At 41.6% G+C, this 20,439-nt stretch overlaps 4 protein-coding genes, 1 long non-coding RNA gene and 1 pseudogene across 10 annotated transcripts; 3 read left to right on the top strand and 3 right to left on the bottom strand.

Moving 5' to 3' along the window:
• Positions 1-2,478: 2,478 nt before the first annotated feature.
• LOC141044756 (uncharacterized) lies at positions 2,479-3,142 on the top strand. The gene is made up of 3 exons (XM_073530161.2): positions 2,479-2,638; positions 2,733-2,916; positions 3,013-3,142. The coding sequence occupies exons 1-3, from the start codon at positions 2,479-2,481 to the stop codon at positions 3,062-3,064; spliced, it is 396 nt and encodes a 131-aa protein (XP_073386262.1). The 3' UTR covers positions 3,065-3,142.
• An 11-nt stretch (positions 3,143-3,153) lies between these two features.
• LOC112275126 (chaperone protein dnaJ 8, chloroplastic) lies at positions 3,154-5,014 on the top strand. The gene is made up of 3 exons (XM_024505179.3): positions 3,154-3,605; positions 3,744-3,812; positions 4,038-5,014. Exons 1-3 carry the CDS (start codon positions 3,297-3,299, stop codon positions 4,209-4,211), a joined length of 552 nt encoding a protein of 183 aa, XP_024360947.1. The 5' UTR covers positions 3,154-3,296; the 3' UTR covers positions 4,212-5,014.
• Positions 5,015-6,024: 1,010 nt separating this feature from the next.
• LOC112275125 (uncharacterized) lies at positions 6,025-10,990 on the bottom strand. Of its 4 annotated transcripts, none has more exons than XM_024505177.3 (7): positions 10,688-10,706; positions 8,897-9,981; positions 8,401-8,551; positions 7,366-7,650; positions 7,018-7,174; positions 6,790-6,868; positions 6,025-6,571 (listed from the first exon to the last, which is right to left on the bottom strand). In XM_024505177.3, exons 1-7 carry the CDS (start codon positions 10,700-10,702, stop codon positions 6,364-6,366), a joined length of 1,980 nt encoding a protein of 659 aa, XP_024360945.1. In that variant the 5' UTR covers positions 10,703-10,706; the 3' UTR covers positions 6,025-6,363. The 4 variants fall into 4 exon arrangements, 2 of the variants coding, with proteins under 2 accessions (XP_024360945.1, XP_024360944.1); XR_016500138.1 differs by having other exon boundaries at positions 6,323-6,571; positions 7,382-7,650; positions 10,688-10,990; XR_016500139.1 differs by having other exon boundaries at positions 6,323-6,571; positions 7,018-7,189; positions 10,688-10,990.
• A 1,055-nt stretch (positions 10,991-12,045) lies between these two features.
• Positions 12,046-14,673, bottom strand: LOC112274750 (aspartic proteinase nepenthesin-2). Of its 2 annotated transcripts, none has more exons than XM_024504471.3 (3): positions 13,474-14,673; positions 12,822-13,349; positions 12,046-12,594 (listed from the first exon to the last, which is right to left on the bottom strand). In XM_024504471.3, exons 1-3 carry the CDS (start codon positions 13,840-13,842, stop codon positions 12,346-12,348), a joined length of 1,146 nt encoding a protein of 381 aa, XP_024360239.1. In that variant the 5' UTR covers positions 13,843-14,673; the 3' UTR covers positions 12,046-12,345. The 2 variants fall into 2 exon arrangements, with proteins under 2 accessions (XP_024360239.1, XP_024360238.1); XM_024504470.3 differs by having other exon boundaries at positions 12,046-12,667.
• On the top strand, positions 13,490-16,679 carry LOC149986659 (uncharacterized). The gene is made up of 2 exons (XR_016500141.1): positions 13,490-13,629; positions 15,499-16,679. It is a non-coding gene; the product is annotated as an uncharacterized LOC149986659 (long non-coding RNA).
• Positions 16,680-18,146: 1,467 nt separating this feature from the next.
• LOC112274751 (large ribosomal subunit protein uL16-like) lies at positions 18,147-20,439 on the bottom strand (annotated as a pseudogene). The gene is made up of 5 exons (XR_016500140.1): positions 20,333-20,439; positions 19,658-19,843; positions 18,860-19,357; positions 18,633-18,714; positions 18,147-18,418 (listed from the first exon to the last, which is right to left on the bottom strand). The product of XR_016500140.1 is annotated as a large ribosomal subunit protein uL16-like (transcript).

A 20,439-nucleotide genomic window follows, 5' to 3' on the forward strand; every position in this document is an offset into this window, starting at 1 on the left:
CTATAATATTTTTATAATACTAACATCTATTTAAGGCTATATTTTCCTACCTTGGTGATTTTTGATAATAATAAAAATAAATTTAAATCCACTATAAATCCTATTTTTTATATCAATAATTAAAGTGACATGAAGTTCTTTCTCATGCTTCTTCTAACTACTAACATTTATAGTTTTTATAAGTAGTACATATAGATAGAAGACCAATGTAAATATTGGTCTTAATAAATAATCCTTAATATTCAAAAATAAATAAAAATACTAAACCAATGAAGATAATTGCCTCCAAGACTTATTAAGACTCTATTTCCACTACTAACATTCTAATTTTCTATTTCTCTAAAGATTTCTACACTACTCACTATACATTATGATTTAAAGCATTCTAAATACATATTTTTATCCTAAAACAATAAGTGAGTCAATTTGATGACTCACAAAAAGCTACCAACATGTGCAATATGTGGCTAATTTGTTGGCCAATTTTCTAACCTTTCAATCAACTACAAATATGTATAAAGTCAAATATACGTCTATGAAGTCTCTAAGAAGCTTTGCTACAAGATAATATCAAATCAACCTATATTTATCTTCTATTTAATACTTCTTATCTAGATAAATATAAATATATATATATATATATCAATGATAAGACTAAGAATATAGAATAAAGATGGAAGGATTGAAGATTGGAGATAGATTGAATTAATCATGAAAATCCAAATTGATGTTGCATTAACAACATGGAGGTGTTGCTTTAGCAACTATATATATATATATATATATAATAATTCAATTATTATTTTTTTAAAAAGCATATAAAATTCCAAAAATATATAAAGTTTAAAGTATAAGAAATAGTAATGTAAGTTTTAGCTTAGAATATGCATATTAAATTATATATATTTATATTTCAAAATATTTATTATTTAAATATTAATCAAGTAAGTCAAAGAATTTTTAAAAATATTAATTCAACATATTATTAATATTTGTATGTTTATCTATAATTAAGAATAAAATTTTGAAAATTTGGCATATAATTATATATAACCAAGATACTTAGTTTTTTTTAAAAAAATTAGGTTCAATGCATAAAAATTAGGTGACTAAATATTATTTTTTAAATAGATAGTTCTAGATATGTAAATACTTTTAAAAAGATCTTTATACCAAGTGAAGAAAGAAAGCCACAACTTTCAACTCATTTGATTATGTGAAATTGCAAATCATTATTTGATTGATTTTATACTTGGAAAAACTAATCCAAAAGTTGTAAGAGAACTAATAAAATGAAATACTCTTTTTTTCTACATGACATAAACAACGTTATCTCCTATGGGTCCATCTCAAAGAGATTATTTTTATGAGAATTTAAGAAACAATGTCAAAAATGCTGAAACGAACTATTAAAGAATTTGCTCGAAGCTATATTTCCTGTTTGATTGTCTGTTTGTTTGTGTTTTGTTAATTCTTTCTTACTTCAACAGCCAAAAACCATTAACAATGAAACCCTAATTTCTCGCTGAGTCCCTTGCTGTGTGAAGCATCCGGGGGGGAGTATCGAGCTGAGCCCAGAATCGGGCGCTTCATTGCGCACGGCGCCGAAGCACAGAACTCCACATCGCAGCATCGAATTTGCAACGATGCCCGATGCGTGAGCACAATCTTCATGCTCTCGTCGGGAGTCACCGAGAGCGACCGCACTGTGGTCTGCTGACGCTTCGCACCTCTTTTGCATGAAAGCGGGCCATTCCATGGCGCTAAAAGCACACTCGTACAAAGCTCCGATGATATGGAAAGGGGACAAATATCTATCCAGCTCGAAGCTATCAAGCCTCTGCTTGGGTGAAATGGGATAATCAGCGCTGGACGACCGGCACATTCACCCAGAAAACGAGAGGATGCGTTGCGAGAAATGAGGGTGAGATGAAATTGGGTACAATGCAGTAAAACCAAGCCTTTGACGCTGTGAGAATACTACCGAGTTTGTTGTTTGTTTTGACGACGTCTAGAGATGTCCGATGTGTTCGGTTCGTGAAGCGATTGGCTCAGATTACTGGCTCAAGGCGCACAAGCTCCTTGGGACTGTGCGGTAACAAACTGGCTAAGAGAAAGAGACCACAATTATCCTTGACATGTAACGTGGCTTCAGGACCTTGCTGCACTTATTCCGGCTCAGTGACAGCACAAAGGAACTAACGAGCAATGGAAGCTCACGAATACAGTGCACCCCTTTTCTTTTCTTCCTTTAATTTTTGAAACCTTTAGCTCTGATATTGATTGAGGGGCCGTGTTGAATTAAAGCTGTGGAATTCGTCACGTAACTTGAGGGCAAGCTACCACAACCCACAAGTACCAGAGCAAACCGGCGAGCTTTTCTCTCGCGATGACCAATATTGAAGGTTTTCCTGGCCGTGGTCTCTGAAGTGGTGAGGTAACTTAAAGGGGTAATATTGGGGAAGAGGAGTGGGATGAATGGAAACCACTAGCAAGTGTCAGGGGATTCGCAACAGTGAGAATCCGCCATTAAGGAGCTTTTCTCTGGAATTGGGAGCCCAGCAATTGGAGGCTTCTCTGGCACGAAAAGTTCCTCCTGCTCATAGGTTCTCGACTGAATCTGCAATCACCGGCCATCGTGAATGAGACGGCATTGGTCCGACACTAGTGTGCTACTTGGACGTCACCATGGATTTCATCAATGCGGGAACACAGACAAACGGCAAGATAAGATTTGACTCCCTTTGATGACGAGAAAGCCTTCCACTTTTTAGAGACTGCATTGACGCTAGATGCTGAGGCAAGAGATCACTGCACAATACCAGATCAAGACGTTGCGAGCGGATTCACAGCTCAATTCCTAGCGAGGATCCTCTTTGTTTTGTGGAATGTGGTGGCATCTTTACCTGCTGGGAGGTAGCGTAACCAACCAGTCACCACTTTCTGCCGCTATCGTTGATCGGACTTTAAGATGAAGGGGTAATACTCACCATCTTCTTGCAATATGAGCAGACAAGTTGATCATTGGGAGCTACAGTCCGGCCGGAGTTACGCGAGCTTGTGATTCGACGCCTGATTGAAATATCTCCGGTACTCGAGCACTCAAGTGTAGAAATTGAGGTCGATCACAAGATTAGGATGGCAATTAGAGCTTTTCGCAGTTCAGAATTGTAGTGAAGCATCGAAGTTCGCGTTCAGATCTCGAGCAAGGGTGTAGCTTATAGCACATCTTGCCGTGTCCATTGCGGGAAGTCCTCTCCTGGTGAATAATTTCAATTCTCAAAACAAATCACGACATGAGGAAGCTCCTGGGAGGAGGCCGGGTGGGCATCACCCTAGGCTTCGCGGACAATAAAGTGGAGAGAGTTGTTCTCCAGAATTCCTTATACGGTGACTCCGTAGCTCATAGTGTGACCTCTGCTAGTCCTCCGAAATCATTCAAACACGAGGACAGGACTCGGAAAGAACTGAGAAGACCCGGGAATTTGGTACGAGCTTCTCATGGAGCCTGCAGTAGCCACAGCGAGCATTTTGCAACATTAGGTCTCAGCGCTGCCGCCTCTAGACAGGAAATCAAGCAAGCCTACCGCAAATTGGCTCTTCAGGTGCTACTTCTGATCCCTCCCTTTGATACGAATCGATGCAACTTCCTAATACTGGAGCTCAATTTTCAGTGAGCAATCTCTACCTTGATCAGAATCCTCGCAGGTCCATTTATAACGGCTGTTTGTCTGCGTGTACAGTATCATCCTGATGTCTGCAAGGGAGAACATTGCGCTCTTATGTTCAAACAAGTGAACGATGCCTACTATGTAAGTCCAAAACCCACCCTCTCAGTTCCACCTCCAATTCTGTGTTTCTGTATCAGATTGTCTTCGTGATCTTAGCTATGGCTTGCGATCAATCAACTGCAAATCTTCCAGTGTCGATCCCGGTCACGTTGTCATCCTTGAGATTGGGTTGGGATCTTCTAACTTTGTGACAATCGAGAGGATCGTCGCCACGTAGTTTGAACTCACTGAATTTCTGCGACACAGGTTGCATTGGAGGCGGAAGAGCAAGTTGTCAATGATATTGGCACCGACGACTGTCTAGATGGTTTCATGGGAGCTGAGGACGATTCCTGGGATGAGTGGGAGGAGTGGATGGGTTGGGAAGGTGCCGGAGCCGCCGACTATTCTTCCCACATCAACCCTGCTTACAGCTTCTGAACAGCCACCAATTCCCAAACCACCGCAACATCACCGTCGATATTGTGTACATTAACCTGATTCGTCGAAGTCTTTCAGAAACATGAAGGGGAACAACAGCCCTAGAGGCTCCTGTGTCGACTCCACTTCTGCACTGTGCATGTGACGCAAAATACCTCGCTCTTGTAATTACGTCCACAGAGGGACTACATCAGAAGCAACAACATCAACAACAAACCCTGAAAAATCCTCTCTGATTTGTACAGTTTGAGCACTGGTAACCGCATCTAAGCGATTGGTGATGTGGGTACTTCATGAGCTTCGGATGGAGTTGTTATCCTGTTTGTTTAGATTGCAGCATTGTGCATGGGCTCCTTCTTATAATGATTCATAGAGGAGGTTGTTACTGCTGTTGGTGCGTGAAAGCTTTTTCCAACTGTTGGAGGTAGCATTTCTTAACCTCACTGGCACCAATAGCAGTGTGTCGATGCTTGTAGTTTCTTTGTTGTTACGGTTAGGAAACTGGAATGAGAATAGATGATGAAAGGTGAGGTAGTGTCGTTGTTGAATGTGATTGTGTTTTAGAGCGAAGCAGCGTCATCCTCAAATTTTAGATATAAGAAAACTTAAGTCCAACTTTGCATAATTTTAATGTGGTAAGAAATGAATAGTTCTAAAACAAATTGTTTCAAAAGCAACAGAATTGGGATTTTAGTAGAAAGTATGAAATTTATGATGTAAAAATATTATTATTGAACTTTGGCAGTAACATTAGCATAGGCCATAGCAAAGGATACAAATAAAGACTGCTGTGTTTTTCTCTACATAGTGATAAAAGTATGGGCAAAATAGATGAAAATGGAAGAGAATCTTTCAAGTATAAACGACCTTGCACATGGTAAAATAATGGCCATTGAAAAAAAATTAAATACATAACACGTTTTCACAACACAAAATATATGAAAAAAAAAAAAAAAAACAAAACAAAAAAAAACTTCATCAAACAATAAAAAAATAAATGGAACTAAATTAATGGCTTACAATATAATTTTTACAAAACTATGTAATAACAAAAACTTATAGCCATAAATAATATGTGTAATGGGGGTTATTAAATTTTTATTTCAATGGTTTATATGTTTTATAGAAAATATAAAAAAATTAATTAATCAGAAATATTAAATTTTGGATTTAAACTGATATGTTTTTAAATTTTAAAAAATAAATAAATATATGAAGACCAAAAGTTGTTGGATTTTAAGTTCCAACAATAAAATTGATATTTTACCACAAAAATAATCAAATGATATGGAATATTTTTATTCCATATCATTTGATTATTTAAATTGTAAATTAATAAATTCAAATCACATGATAGCAAAGATGATTGACATAAGATTAATTAAACAGAATCATTTGCACCAAGAAAAAACTTTCTATCATATGGTTGATATAACTATTTCTCAAGCAGAACCATGAATTAAGCATAACGTATCAAAAACAGCAACAAGTAGACCAAAACGATGTAAACTCCTACACTTCTTGCTACACTTCTTTACTGACAAAAAGGTTCCTTTTTGTGCATTTTTTCCGAAATATGCCATTACTTGTCAATTAGTGCAGATCATCTTATACCACTTTCACCTTCGCTGAAGAATTTGTCATTTGCGGATCAATGTTAAGGTAAAGAATATAGGATGTTCTTCAAAAGTTCCTTAAAGCATGAAAACGACATGTTACTTGAGCTTTTTCAAGTGAAAAAAAGAAAAAAAAATGATTTGTCAGACGTGAGATAATCGGTCACAGTAGCACAATTCCATCAAGAATCGAAAACTAGAAAACTTAAACATGGATTCTTTATTCAGTCAAAAATTCGCGATCTGCAGAGCTTGATCCAAGCCTCACAACCAGAAATTCCTACATGATTAGAGTCGTACACAGGAAAATAAAACACAATGGCCCGTACTTGGACAAACTTTTGTGGGTACGAAAATGAGAGCAGCTCAGGACAGGGAAATCGCCAGGGCAAACTTAATAGAGCAAACATAATGGGAAACTATTCTAAATCAGTGATGCAATGCTATATCTGAGGGTGAAGTATTGTCTCCCAGTTCACACGAATACAAGTTAAGTTGAGTACACAGAAGGGTAAGTTAATGTTTACAAAATCAAATTATTCCAGCGTCAGCTCCGCAGGAAGACAAGGTGCCCTTTGTATCGAAGCACCTAAGAGACGCAATTTTAGATCAAGCTTCTCATATCCGCGATCAATGTGACTGATTCCCTCTATATATGTAGTTCCCTCTGCCGACAATCCTGCCAAGACAAGAGCTGCTCCTGCCCTTAAATCAGTTGCCAAGACAGGTGCTCCATACAGTAAACTGCAATTGCACAATTGTGAATGTAAGAACAAAGAGGATGGGATTTCGAGTAAAGGTATCTGAACAAGATTCCAACCGGAACCAAAATTTGAGAGTAAGGTTGTCCTCACAGTCTTACTGGTGGTGGAGTGGACATCTGCAGACAAGTTAGTTTCTGCTAAATTCTATAAGAAAGGATTAGTCAAAGACACATGAAGAAGTGTGCTATTTCAAGTTACCTGCCAGTCTCTTTGCCATTTATGATGGCAATGTTTCGACTCATTTTTATCTGGGCTCCAAGCTTCTGCAGCTCCTCCGCTGAAAATTCGAATGCATAATGTGTTAACACAACACCCTACCAAAGAGAGCAAATGAGAGGGGTGCGAAAAACAAAAAAACAAAACAATTCCGGGGGAGGTTGAGTAAAGTACGCAGAGCACGTCCAGGTACAAGAACGCAATGCATACCTTGACGCATGCGACCCTCAAAAACGGTCTCTTCTAGAACACTTTGCCCAGAGCAAGTGGTAAGAAGAGACATCAGCTGCGGTTGCAAGTCAGTAGGAAAGCCTGGATAAGGAAGGGTCTTCACATTGCAGCTTCTGAGCATCTCAGCGCAATTAATCTGCAGACATCAAGCCTGGAAATGTTGAAAAAAATATAAATTAACAGGATAAACCATACAAATTTTAAACTCAGCTCGATCTGCATTTGAAAGGACCTTTCTAAAAGATTAAATCACAAATAAATTTGATAAGACACTACACTGGAACGGAGCACAGAGAAAGATTCACTAAAAAGAAGCATGATGTTTACCCGAAGTGAATCGGACCTTGTTACTTGTATTTGACAACCAATCGTGCGAAGTTTTTCTATCACTGATGCCAAATGTTTAGGAATGACTGGATTCATGGATATTGAAGATCGAGTAATTGCGGCGGCTATTAAAAAAGTTCCAGCTTCAATCCGATCGGGTATAACACAGTACTCTGTGCCATGAAGTTTCCGTATACCACTGATGCTTAAAGTGTTCGTTCCAGCTCCTTGAATACATGCTCCGCATGAGTTCAAAAAATTTGCAAGATCTACTACTTCTGGTTCCTGCAAATCGTAAGTGCTAGCATGAATATCACCCATGGTGAGATCAATGTGAAAATATAACTAATTGATCTCAATATAAAGATTTAAATCCTCAATGATCACCAGTAGAAGCGAATATGTCGCAATGCTTGATATCTTAAAAAGAAGAAAAAGGAAGTGAGGGAATACATAGGTCATATAGAGGAAAAGTGGACAGAAATTTTGTGATTTTTGGAGTTGGAAATAGTTCAGTTAACATATTCGTGCGCAGGGTGGGATCAGGACACTACATTCCCGGCAGCTTAGATGATATCTGAATCTCTTTTAAAGACCCCAGATAGGGCGGGATTGCTCCTTACACACCACTCTTCTTCTGTAGAAGATCCAAGAGGCTCAAAGTGAGTCAACCTAAGACATAAACCTGTGGTGACCTTGGACCCTAAAAAATGTCTTCATTTTAAGCCAACGATAGCAGACTCCATATTTTCATTCTCTTCTTACGAACAGCATGAGTGTTAGACCTCGAGCCACTGGTCACGCAACGATGGAAAACCTCATGCATTCTCACTGCACTTCCTATTATCAGACCTTAGTTGAATGGAACATACAAGATCTTCATTACAGCACATTCAACTCCAACACCTACATTCAATACGTGCCCCTCTTATATCACCAAAAGAATCACAGAAGTTTGATATTTGCGGACAAGCACGATGCTGGAGCTTTCCAAGTTCTCAAATAACCATTACAATATGATCAAAGCAAGCATACCTGAGCGACGTTAGATAACGTGGTGTGGCCGTCTGCGAGAGCAGCTGCCATCATAAGCGTCTCGGTAGCACCGACGCTAGGATAGTCCAGAAAGAAACTGCCACCAGTGAGATTTCTGCCATTGAGAGCTCGACCGAAGACTTTACCTTGCCTGCAAAACCGCGAACCTGTGAGCGACCCAAACAACTGTTCTCTGTCATTCTTTCTGTACTTTCACCTCCCACGCTCCGCTTGAGCTAAAGCGATCACCCCCTTTCCTATATTACAAGCCTCGTACCACCGCACATGCACTTTCCAGAATCAATTACGAACGACTGTATAGAGGATAAACAATTCCAAGCACAATTCCAGCTATGTGCTGAAGGATGAAAACCATTAAAGAAAAGCTAAGGTTTACTCAGTGATCACTGCTTTTAAACATGGAAAAGAACTCAAAACAATGACGAGGACTCACAATCGCCACAGAGAATCAAATTACAGAGAAGTTGTGATATACCTGATCTCAATATCAGCACCAAGAGCTTCCAAACCTCGAACATGAAGATCAATAGGACGTGCCCCAATGTTACAACCTCCAGGAAGTGGCACAACAGCCTCTCCTTTCCGGCCCAAAAGGGCACCTATCACAAAGAAGCTAGCCCTCAATTTCCGCACGGCTTCCGAACAGGGCTCTACCGATGTTAAATCCTTTGCATCAATCATGAACCCACTAGAAGCTCTTTGCACTTTGACTCCTACGGATTGTAAGACTTGAAACATGCGGCGAACGTCGTGGAGATCAGGAATCATCTCCAGATACACTTGTCCTTCGGAGCAAATAGCACCGGCAAGCACTGCCAGAGCAGAGTTTTTCGCCCCTGAAATGTTCACCTCTCCGGAAAGTCTTCTTCTTCCTTCAACTTCGAAACATTCAACCAGGTGTCCTGGCCTGAAGGGACTCATATCCGTCAAAGCACTAGAATGTAGTATTGTCTTCTTCAAAGACGTTAGCGTTTGGGTCGCCTTGGAGCTTCTGTTACCTAGCTCTGCCCTTGGCGATGATAAAGATTCAAGGTAGCTGGCGGATTCTAATGCAGCTGCCTCAGGAGAATGTAAGGGTGAGTTGGGGGGTGGAGCCTCAAGGACGACCTCCAAAGCAACTCTGTTCTCAACGCCGCAGATTGGAGTCAAACAAAATCGATTTCTACCCTTCAATACCCAATTAAACGAATCAGATTTGCACACATTCGTGCTGCTGTGCTCTCCCAAAACCCTAATAGAAGCAATGCTGCGAAAATTCTTACGTTCAAAACTAAAACCCACGCTTCCTGAGCTTCCCTGTTTCATCTCCGGTTCGGAAATTCTACTATTAGCTGCCCCAAGCTTATATGCTGGACCGCCATGTCCTGTGTAGCTATCCCATGACAGGAGTTGATTTCTATTGAATCTCCTCAAAAATTGTGAGGATCGCCCACCCTCGAAAACAGCTTTGAATCTTCCACTCTGCGAGTTAAGATTCTTCAGAGGATGAGTAAGTGAAGAGGTTCCAACGTCCGAGTGCTTGCGCAAACAGCTGGAAGTATGTTGAGGAGAAGCCCACCCCTGCGCTAGGTCACAAGAACTTTTGGGAAAATTACCGGGCACGCGGATGGCTTCCATGGTTCCACAGGACCACAGGAACCACCAACAATTTAAAAAAAAAAAAAAAAAAAAAAAAAAAAAGTACGAATCACACCCAGTCTCTATAAATCTCGCGACATTGTTCCAGCAATTGAAGCTCAACCAAAAAATTAAAAACAAATAAATGTGGCACTTTATCCCTTCATTGAAAAATGTGAAAGAGATAAAGAAGCTGGTAGCACTTCACCAAAGTAACGCAATGTCGCACTCATAAGAAAAATAATAACAATAACCCTCTCTTGCTTGTTGCAAAACCTCGACACTTCTCTTGCCATCACTGTATAAATCGCACAACTCGGTATAAATTCCGAGTAATTTTTTCACCTAAACCCAATATAACCAGCAGAGTAAAATAGGATTCAGGATCCAGTGAGAGGACCCAGCAACACATAATCACTCGATACACCACATTTGTGCTTCCACTGACGATGATCACGGTAAAACACAGTGAGAATCACTCTGACGCCACCCACGACCAGCAAGAACATCCGCACTCGAGGAAGACAGACAGAGCGTTACAAGCGCCACAATGTGGGGTTAAAATGAAAGGCATCGAGCGAAACGAAACTGCAAATCACGCAAGGAGGACTTAAGGACGGACAAATCCGGAAGCGTGAAGGCTGCGAACCTGTGACTCATTCATTGCTTGATTGCTGGCATAGGCTCCGATCCGCTGGTGCTTCAGCGGAAGTACCGCAGAGCGGAAGAGGCTTCGACTGCGGGAACCTAACGAGAAGCCTCGGCTTTGTCGTCGACGTTCGTCCACATCATGCATGTCTCGTTCGTCCAGTCCTCGTCGCTTGGACGACGATATCGTTCGTCGCTTCCCTGAAACTGACGAACGTTCCAAGGTGTGGGGCGGTTGGTGACGGTTTGATTGGGATGAATAAATAAGGTCGGTTGTGGGGTCGTTCATTCATCCGATGGATGAAGTGTAAGTGTTGGGATTTGTGGCGAACCCACTCTATTTTAATGTTCAGGGAAATACAACAATGTCTGAAGTTTATTTTGTTATGAATAATTCAAAGTCTAAAGTTAAAAATATTTAAAATTCTAAAATACAAAAGATTGAATTTGCAAAAAAATCGAATATAAGGTTATAAATAATGAGACATTTAATTTTTTTTCTTATGTTGGAAAACTATAGGTATTTCTTGTATTGATCTTTATTTATACCTTAGCTCCTAAATTTTTTAATATATATATATATTTATAAATTTTTTAAAAAATATTATAGAAGTTTGCAAAAGTAAGTAAAAGACTATTTAAGATCTTGGAAGCCTACACAAGGTTCCTAAAAATATATGATGTATTATATAATATTCTTAGAGTCTTAAAAGACTTCTAAAAGTCACTAAAAGTTTTTCAACAAATTATGAAAAGTATCTAAAAAAAACATAAAGGGTTCTTAAAGTTGTACTTTGTCTGTTACTTCATGTCTTCTTTTGACAAATTATTTAATAAAGAGTCTTAATATTACATCTCTTTAATTTTCTAAAAAAACATGCCAAAACATCTCTGCAATGTATATTATTCTTTGATATGTAGTTAATAGATATAAATACCTATTTGATCAACAATTATATGTTAACTTTTTATTAGTGTTATTATTATTCTTAGTTTAAACTATCAAAACATCTTAAGCAAGTATTAAAGTAACTATTAGATTTAATACACCAACTTGTAATTGTACAAACATCTTTTGAAAGTCTTCTATTATATAACTGTTGTTATACCTAGATAATTATTATTTATCTAGGTAAACATTTCTAGTAAACTAATATCCAGTAGCATATGAACTCAAAACCCATTTCGCCAAAATCAGAAACATTTGCTCGTGCCAAAAGCGCCTTATCGGCATCATTCAAAAACGGCTATAATTGTTGAACATGGGTACAAATCACACTCATTTTATCCATGCATTCAAAGGATACATAGCCAATGCAAATGTGCAATGCCTTGGGTAGTAATAATCAATGCATGAAGTAAGAGTTTTTCAATGTTTCCATGTAACAAGGATCAGTTTTCCTGGAGTTGACGATTACAGTGCGTGAGTGAGTGAGTTTACAGTTGAATGAAGCTGCAATCTACACAAAGAATTGAAGAAAGCAATCACTCTTGCTGTACACTGTCTCCATAGATTGATTGTCCAAGGGACTCCTTTCATGATAAACCCATATTCGGCAGGAATGGAGGAGATATTGATCTTGTCAAGAGAGGAAGAAATCCACCGACACCCGTTGGCAAGCACTGAGGAGCAACTGTTTTTTTATGTATGTATGTATTCTAGATTGTTTCAATGTTTTCTGTCTTGAAACCAACTTGCTTGTTGACAATACCGTGCACAATCCAGTGGTTTTGCTGCTGTATGTTGCCCAGGATACTGAAGCCTGTGCTCGCAGCCATAGCCAAGCAATCGCTGCCCAGCGTATCGACTGCAACGAAGATGTTCTCGGGAGGGAGGGGGAGGGAGGGTGAAATCCACACCAGTGAAATGAAACACCATGGAAGGGTAGGTCGGCGTGGTGCCTCCCGCTGTGGAGAAGCAGTAGTTTAGTCCATATGAGGATCCGTTCACTTCTGGGTATGGAATCGCCTCCTTACATGCCTGATTACACAACCATCACATACATTTATCTGACATGGGCTTCAGGCATATGAGGTTCTGGCAGGTTGGGTTTGTCTATATTGGGTCAAGCATTCGCCAAGTGGTTGTGTACATGTATTGCGTAGCAAAAGAGGGATTTTGTATGGGATTTTACCGCTACTACAGCAGTGAAAGCGGCAGTGTTGAGGTACGTGAGCGTCGTTCCTGAGTCCAGAATGAAGCCTCCCTGTCCGGATGTATCGATGCTGAACGTTCCTGCTGGGTAGTTCACGGCTTTGCCTGCAACAGAGATACCCGTGAGTCCAACATAATAAAACGAAGGATTGACGATGTTGTTGAGCAAGGGCGTGTATGCGATGTCTGATCCTGCTGCAGCTGAGTCTCCGATGTACATGGGACTAGTTTTGTTGATTCCTAATGGCACCAAGCAGTAGGAAAATATTTTGCTCGTGATGGCGCCTGCTTGGGAGATTAGCGACAATGGGCCCTGGCCGAGTCCCATGAGTCCTCCCGCACCAGCGAAGGTGCCCAAGTTGCGATGGCCGCAGCCAAAAGCAACATTGGTGATCGTGCTTGTGCGAATAGTTATTGAGTCAAATGACAGTGCGCCGCTGGTTGAGGAGTCATCGCCATACATGTAGTTGTACTGGCAGCTTGTGTTGCATGACTGATATGGCAGACCCTGCATCAAGCCAGCATCAGCATTTGCAAGCGACAGATCAGTCAAGAGGGAGGATTGAAAACAGAGAAGCATCAGCCGCGAAGGTGTTGGAAGGTATTTTGCAAAAGGTGCTGGTGCACTTCACTGCTGCGTAGCTTGACGACTTGGTCGGGTCGAATTTGGCTCTGATTGCTGTGTAGCAGGATTGGCAAGGCAAACATTGAACCCAAATCAAGTCGCTGCCGGTGTCCACTATGGCAGATGCTTTTTGTGGTGGGCTGCCAAAGGATAAGTCAATAAGGTATTCTCCATTCCCCGATGCGATAGGGGTTGAGAATATTTTTCCCGCTGCAAGGATCTTCTGAGAGAGTCGAGCGCGTCGTTTGGCACCGCGCTTCACAGCTGCGAGGAATATTTCGCTAGAGGTTTGTTGTGCCGTCGATCTCATCGGCGACGAGGGATGCTCTCTGTGGATCAGCTCTGTTCTAAACAACTGAAACAGAAACCATTCCATGAATTAGATGCTAGGTTCTGAATTTCCCCTTAACATCATCCCTCATAGGTCAGGATTCTCATCGAAGTAAGCAGATCCTGTGAATTATCAGCATGACAAGACGTTTTCAGGGTTTCTTGACGACGACATATTCCAAGGCCAGTGCATAAAATTAGAGAGTGAGAGAGGCCGGAGAAGGGACTTCCCTTGTCATTGAGCTCGGAATCTATGGCCGCGAGAGTCTGGGTCATTGAAACGCAACCCGCGAAGAATAGTGTCGACACAAACAAAGCCTGGCACATCATGACTGCCATTCCAGTACCTCTCTCGCTTCCTCGGTAAGTGCAACGCATTTAGCCAGGCAGCAACACCTCGTATGATTATGACGAGAACAGTGCACTAAAGGGTGACGCTCTTGGTAGTTAATCGCAGACAGGCCACAAGGAGCGGAGAAGCGCCCACAGAAGCAGCCTGCACCCTTGAGATCGAAGCTGGCTTTGTCAACCAATTGTATTATCTTAAGATGTGAAGAGAATTATGTAGTCCTACATCCAAGTGCTTTATACCTTAGCATGGCCATGGGTGCTCGTCTCTTAAATCAGCCGCTATGATGTAGAGGACTCCAGGTTCCATTCAATTTTAGCTGTCAGATGGATATTAACAATCACGAAAACATTTTTATCGGTGACGTGGTGGTGTTTGATTAAAATATATAGAGAGTGTACTTTGGCGAGAACAATTCGTAGGTTACGTTGAAATTGCTTCTCTGATCAATTTTTTTTTTTTTTTTATCTTTTATTTTATTTTATTTTATTTTCCTGTAATTTGGCTCTAAAGTTCGAAATTTTTTGAGGCTATGACTGTGAATCTGGCTGTCGAGGAGTAATACTTCCTGATTTGAGAAACTGACAATCGTTGCCGCTCATAATGATAGAGAAGAAGCAGATGTGTCGGTTTCCAACCAGTTCTAATCAATCGAATGCTCTTGCTTCATCAAGTTCCCCGAACTCTCCCGATATCTTTCACCGAACTTACTGAGTGGGCAGTTCAGGAAAGCTTCGTCTGTAGCTAATATGTATTGAAGACCCTGCCAGTTGTGGTTTTTTTTTTTCACATTCTCTGTTGCTAGACAGCTCAGCGCTTGAACACAGCGACGAGCTAGAGCCACAAAATCCTGTTGAAGCGTTTCCGTGAAAAACACATCACAACATTCTCTGGTTTGCGTGTGGATTTTGCAAAGAACTTGTGACGACTTTTTCGTGATCCGCTCGCTTTCGCCAAATAATGTCATGGCCCACTAGCCTTCATTTTTCATAACGTTCTTTTTGGTTAATTTTTTTCTTGGAGATCGGGGCCCTCGGTCTACTTTTGCCTCAACAGCCTCGTTCGACGCAGATTAATGCCTTGGTTCCCAATGTGTTTCTAAGCTGTCAATCTGTGCAAGTCCCACCAGTTTTATTTGTTTTTGTTCTTTTTCTCATGTTTGTTTGTTTGAATGTATTTCACATCAAAGCACAATTTCCTGGTTGTGAACGTCCAGACGTAAGGGTTCAGGGTTCTGGGTTTAGATTAGGAGAATTGAATCTCAAATCAAAATCTTCTCTTGGTGGGAGTCTGTCTGTGATCGATTGCGCTCGTGATACAGTTATATATACTGATGAACTTCGTGGTGCACAGGCAAATCAATGACTGTCAAATATGCTTGGCATCAGAGATGTTGCACTCCCAATCCTCTTCGGATCTCGGATTCAACATCCTCGTCTCCGTCATGAGCATCTGGTGCACTCCACTTAACAGTGCACACGCCAACTAGTTGCCTCATGAACGCGGCGCACCGCGGAATCCATCTTCCATTCAAATGTGCATTACCCAATACACTCTTTCCTCAACGGGCATCGGGTACATGAGTCTAACGTCTAATTCTTCACAAATGAGTGGCAACGACGTAAAAAATCTGCAAGCCGTACTAGTTTCTGACACCATCGACGCGTGCGCAAGTTATGTTAACTCTTGCAGGCCAGCATCCCCCTTTGTTCACTGCTCATTACCCTCAATCATTAATTCAGTTGTTAGTGCATGGCAGAGGCGATTTGTTAGAGGAATGTTGTTATCATAGGTAGCAATCCAATTTGCTTGCACGATTATCAATTTCTGCCGTAGAGTGATCGTGGGTCCTGAAAAGACTTGGTGAGCTTGTGTTGCAGCTAGACATTCCAGCGGCACTAGCTCGCGGGCACTGTCATGCTTCTTCTGGCGATGTGGCTGGGCACTAACTGGCTCCATCCGGGGCCCTAATGAGAGCTCTGCTTTCTAAGAAAGTGTAGCAAGGGACAAAAAACACCCACGCTCTTCAGTTACTTGAGATTTGGACTGGATGCTGATGATTGGTGGTGCTTGCCTAACTTCTCTCACCGTAGCTCTTGTGGAAATTAAGTCCGTGTGCATGATGTGGTCGGCGACCTTCTTCTTCCAAGTGTGTGGGTTGAATTTTTCATATCACAGAATCAACAAGGACGAGTTTTTAACAATCCTTCGACTCGCGACAATTGCATGATACCCCCACAAGCAAGTACCAATCCTTCCATTTCTGAACAGAAAATTTCCGGACGCTATCAGGAACTAAAAAAACCACCACATTGGAGTAATGATCTCAAGCAGATTGAAGTATTTCTCGTTGGCAGCAAATTGTCGCTCTTGCTTAGAAATTTCTGCAAGGAAAAGTGAAGCAGAAGAAGCAACAATGACTCTTGTAGAGAGGACCCAGACACTGTGAATGTGTGCCTGTAACCTCTACCAGATACAATTGTGGGTGCAGAAACTTTTAAACAAAAATAAATAAATAAATAAATAAATTGTAATACAGGTTTCCGTATGTTGTGCTCATTTGGTGTGATGAATTTCAAAAGACTTTGGTAGATTTGGAGCGCAGTCTAATTTGACAATGACCTAAGTTGTGAACACTATTTGTCCAGTGATGCGATAGCCACTGGTCCCTACTGCTGCACAACCACGCAATTGGGTTTCACGTGTGACCACTATAGGGACGGAAGGTCGTCTCGAGCCTCGCCTGCTTGTGGGCCACTCGTTTTGCTCTGCTCCCTTTGAAGCTTGCAAGCCATGAGTGTGATGTCTACCAACCTGCTGGTGCGCCATGGCCATGGTTCCCAACAAAACGACGCAATTCTCGTTGGACCACTTGTGTTGAAGAACATCTCAATTTGAAAATAAAAGAGAAAAACAGCAACAAAACAAACCGAACAAAACAAAACAAAACAAAACAAAGAATTTACCTCTCTCGGATGGTTCTTAATGATATTCCTCTCCACTTCATGTTCAATATCTGTGAAACCAGCTCCAATGGTTGAAGTGGTAGCAGAGTTTGGCTCGATATACCAACTTTATTTGTTGGCATTTAATCTCGTACTCTTAAAACGTCGATACCCTACCGGCTGCCCTAGTGACGTCGAAATCATGCGCACAGTTGGATCGACCGATGCGGAGCCGGGAGTATTGATTTAGTTCTTATGAATCGTACGATGAGATTCATAAGAACGGTACTTGAGATGCCTACGAATCTCATCATTACTATGTTCGCATCTGTAATTTCAAATAGTTTCATGTGCATCTCAAGGATTGATAGATTAACATCGACTCGAAGCTTCTATTTGATTTTGTGTGTGCAGGTTTGCAAGCAGATTTGCGAGCTCACGTGATGTAAATTGAAAACCTTGCACAAACTGCACAATCGGTGTATTTCCTGAAATGCCCCACTTCCTAATGTTGCCATCGAATGGCGCGTCCCTCCGGCCTAGCATTATCAAGTTGTTGAGCTTTCAGTTGATGCGAAGTCCAGTTTGCCGCTAGGTGTTGGGATTGAAGCTTGCATGGAGCAGGCTGTTGTTGGTGATTCATGTTGACGCTGTAGGATTTGGCTTCGAAGAGCAGAGTTTGTGGTCAATGTGGTCGTGTGGAGGAGGAGGAGGAGGGTTCCTTCTGCCAGGGTCTCGATGAAAGTGCAGGGTCAGATGGCAAGTAGGAGAATCCTAAAGAGATGATGCCGGAACCCGATTCGAAAATGCAATTTGTTGTGCCTCGGAGCGATTCGGTTGATATCATGAAGTGCTAGCTTAGCAGTGTGATTTCACGGGGTTTAAATGTCGGTAGTTGTTATGCAGCCCGACTTTCGCATTTCTTTTCGGAATCAACTTAGCCACACAAAACTGAAGGGGCGTATCGTCATGTTGCTCATCCATATCCAGACCCGAAAATTAAACAAAAACTTCCTTCTGCACGTTTCATGACTACTGACACTAGTTGACGGTGTGCAGTCTTAATTGGGTGCATTCTCAATTTCATGCGTTACGGATTTTGAACAGGAGTTTCAAGGATTCCGGATTGTTTGTGAAGCTGTGAGATTACTTACGCTGAGTAATACTTCCCTTTGAGGCTTGCTTAGTCTGCCACTTCACGAGTCGCTGCCACCTTTCTCCGTTTCCAGTGTAAGCCTGGCGCGTTGGGAAAATTTAGCAGGAATGGGAGAGTCCTTGAAGGCTTTACCTGTTGCTCGCTTCTTCAGAGGCCCATGGCAGCCAAGAACCTGCATAAAACATCCACTTAAACAGGTATGAAGAACGAAAGGCTTGTACTTCCTGAAGCAACGAATTTCAGCTTCCTGTGCGAAGTTCTGATTATTGGTTGCCAACAGGCTTGATTGGTTTCCGTGTTGACAGTCGCGTTTGCTATCGACCAGATGATAAACCAGATGACAAGCTCCTCACAACTCTATCGTCAAAAAATAAACCAATACTGACCTTTGCATTGACGCCGTCGTTAACAATGCGATTTTCTTCTTTCCACTTGAGGTAGTCCTGGCGTGCAAATTTTGTAAAACCCCTGTTTTGGCAATAGTATCAGCGGATCCACTGTAAACGCAATAACATGTAGAATGATACCATACCCAGTACAGAGCACAAGAAAGATATTCTGTAGTGTGTTCTGACTTAACAACTGTCTTGAGAAATGCTGCTGCTATGCATACCACTTCCTGCTCACTATGATTTTCTGGCGACCAGGGAACTTGAACTTGGCGCGGCGGAGAGCTTCTTGCGCATGGATGTTATTGTTGTCTTTGCACCTCACAGACAACAAGACCTGTCCAATATTCACTCGTGCGCAAACACCCAGAGGTTTTCCAAAGGCGCCTCGCATCCCTGTCTGCAGCCTGTCAGCTCCAGCGCACGATAACATCTTGTTGATTCGCAGCACATGGTATGGATGCACGCGGATCCGCAGATGGAACGAGTCCTTTCCAGCAAATTTGGTCATGTACTTGTTACAAGCGATGCGGGCTGCTTCGAGCGCCTCACTTGACACATTTTCTCCCAGCTCACCAGGTGCACACAGAATGGGAACTCGTCTACGCCCTTTCTCTTCATGCCCACGTCGTAGATGCGAAGCTTTGGATCCGGGACTCCTCTACAAAAACGTGATTTAGGGTACGGTTTGTTCTTAATTTGGCGGTAACACCTCGCAGGACCTGCAACGCACACAGCCAGTGTAACTAATCTTCCATGTCCAACATAGTATCAATGGTAATCGGCTAAGCAAACATTGAAGAATTTGCAATGAATCTCTGGAACCAGTGCAAAGATCTCATCTGATGGCATCTTTTGTTTCCAATACCACGCTCGGGTTCAGAAGCGAAGCTGCAAGAATGACCTCTCTACTATGTCAAGAAAACCGCAATTGAACGACCCCCACTCTCGTCATATCTTCCCTGAAAGATTCAGAAAAAATGCGAGTAAAAGTAAGTGCAAATACGAATGGTCTCACTCACGGCGACCCATTGCGACGAGATTGATCAGTTGTCCTAGGAAGTCGAATGCGGCATCGGCATCGGAAGTATTCAGGCTTCGGCACCTTCGTGATCCAAATAAATTCATTGAACTAGAAATTCTTGGTCCTTCAGCTACAAACTCCAACCGTAGTAACTGCCATGATCTGTACCAGACAGTTTACGTGCCTGCGACAGTAACGAACCGTAATAGTGATGAGAAAACATTCCTGCAGATATGCGCAATGGCCAGGTCACTTAATGACGACAGTGGAGTTTATAACCCAAGGTTTTACTTCGCATCATTTTCTAGTGTGCAATTCGCGTGCCTTTGCTCTAAAACCAACAGTAAGCTCTAGATACCACCGCTGAGGCATGATTATCTTATACCAGGGAAACAAACGAGAAATCTAAAATGATTATCGATGCCATCTTAAGCTGTCCACTGCAAATTCACCCTAAATCAGGTCATGGCAAGATGTTCACAGTTGTCGACAAAGATGAGAACGATCGGTCGAACAGGAACTATCAGTCGGTGCTAACACCACTATCACCGAATTCCCCTGTAAGAAAATTAAAAAATAATCGACTTCTACAAGCTTCCTGAAACTGTGAAGATATTACTCGTTATGCCAAAGCTATCAATGAACACAAATTGGAACCAACGATTAAACTCACCAAAAACTGATAATGCATCACAGTGCAGACTTCACCGACTTGGGTTTCCGACTGGTTTTGAGGCAGAGTCGAAAACCGCATTGAGAGACACATCGCACTAAACTTTT

The sequence above is a fragment of the Physcomitrium patens genome, chromosome 22 (genome assembly GCF_059467195.1).
Source record: "Physcomitrium patens ecotype Gransden chromosome 22, ASM5946719v1, whole genome shotgun sequence".
NCBI lineage: Eukaryota > Viridiplantae > Streptophyta > Bryopsida > Funariales > Funariaceae > Physcomitrium > Physcomitrium patens.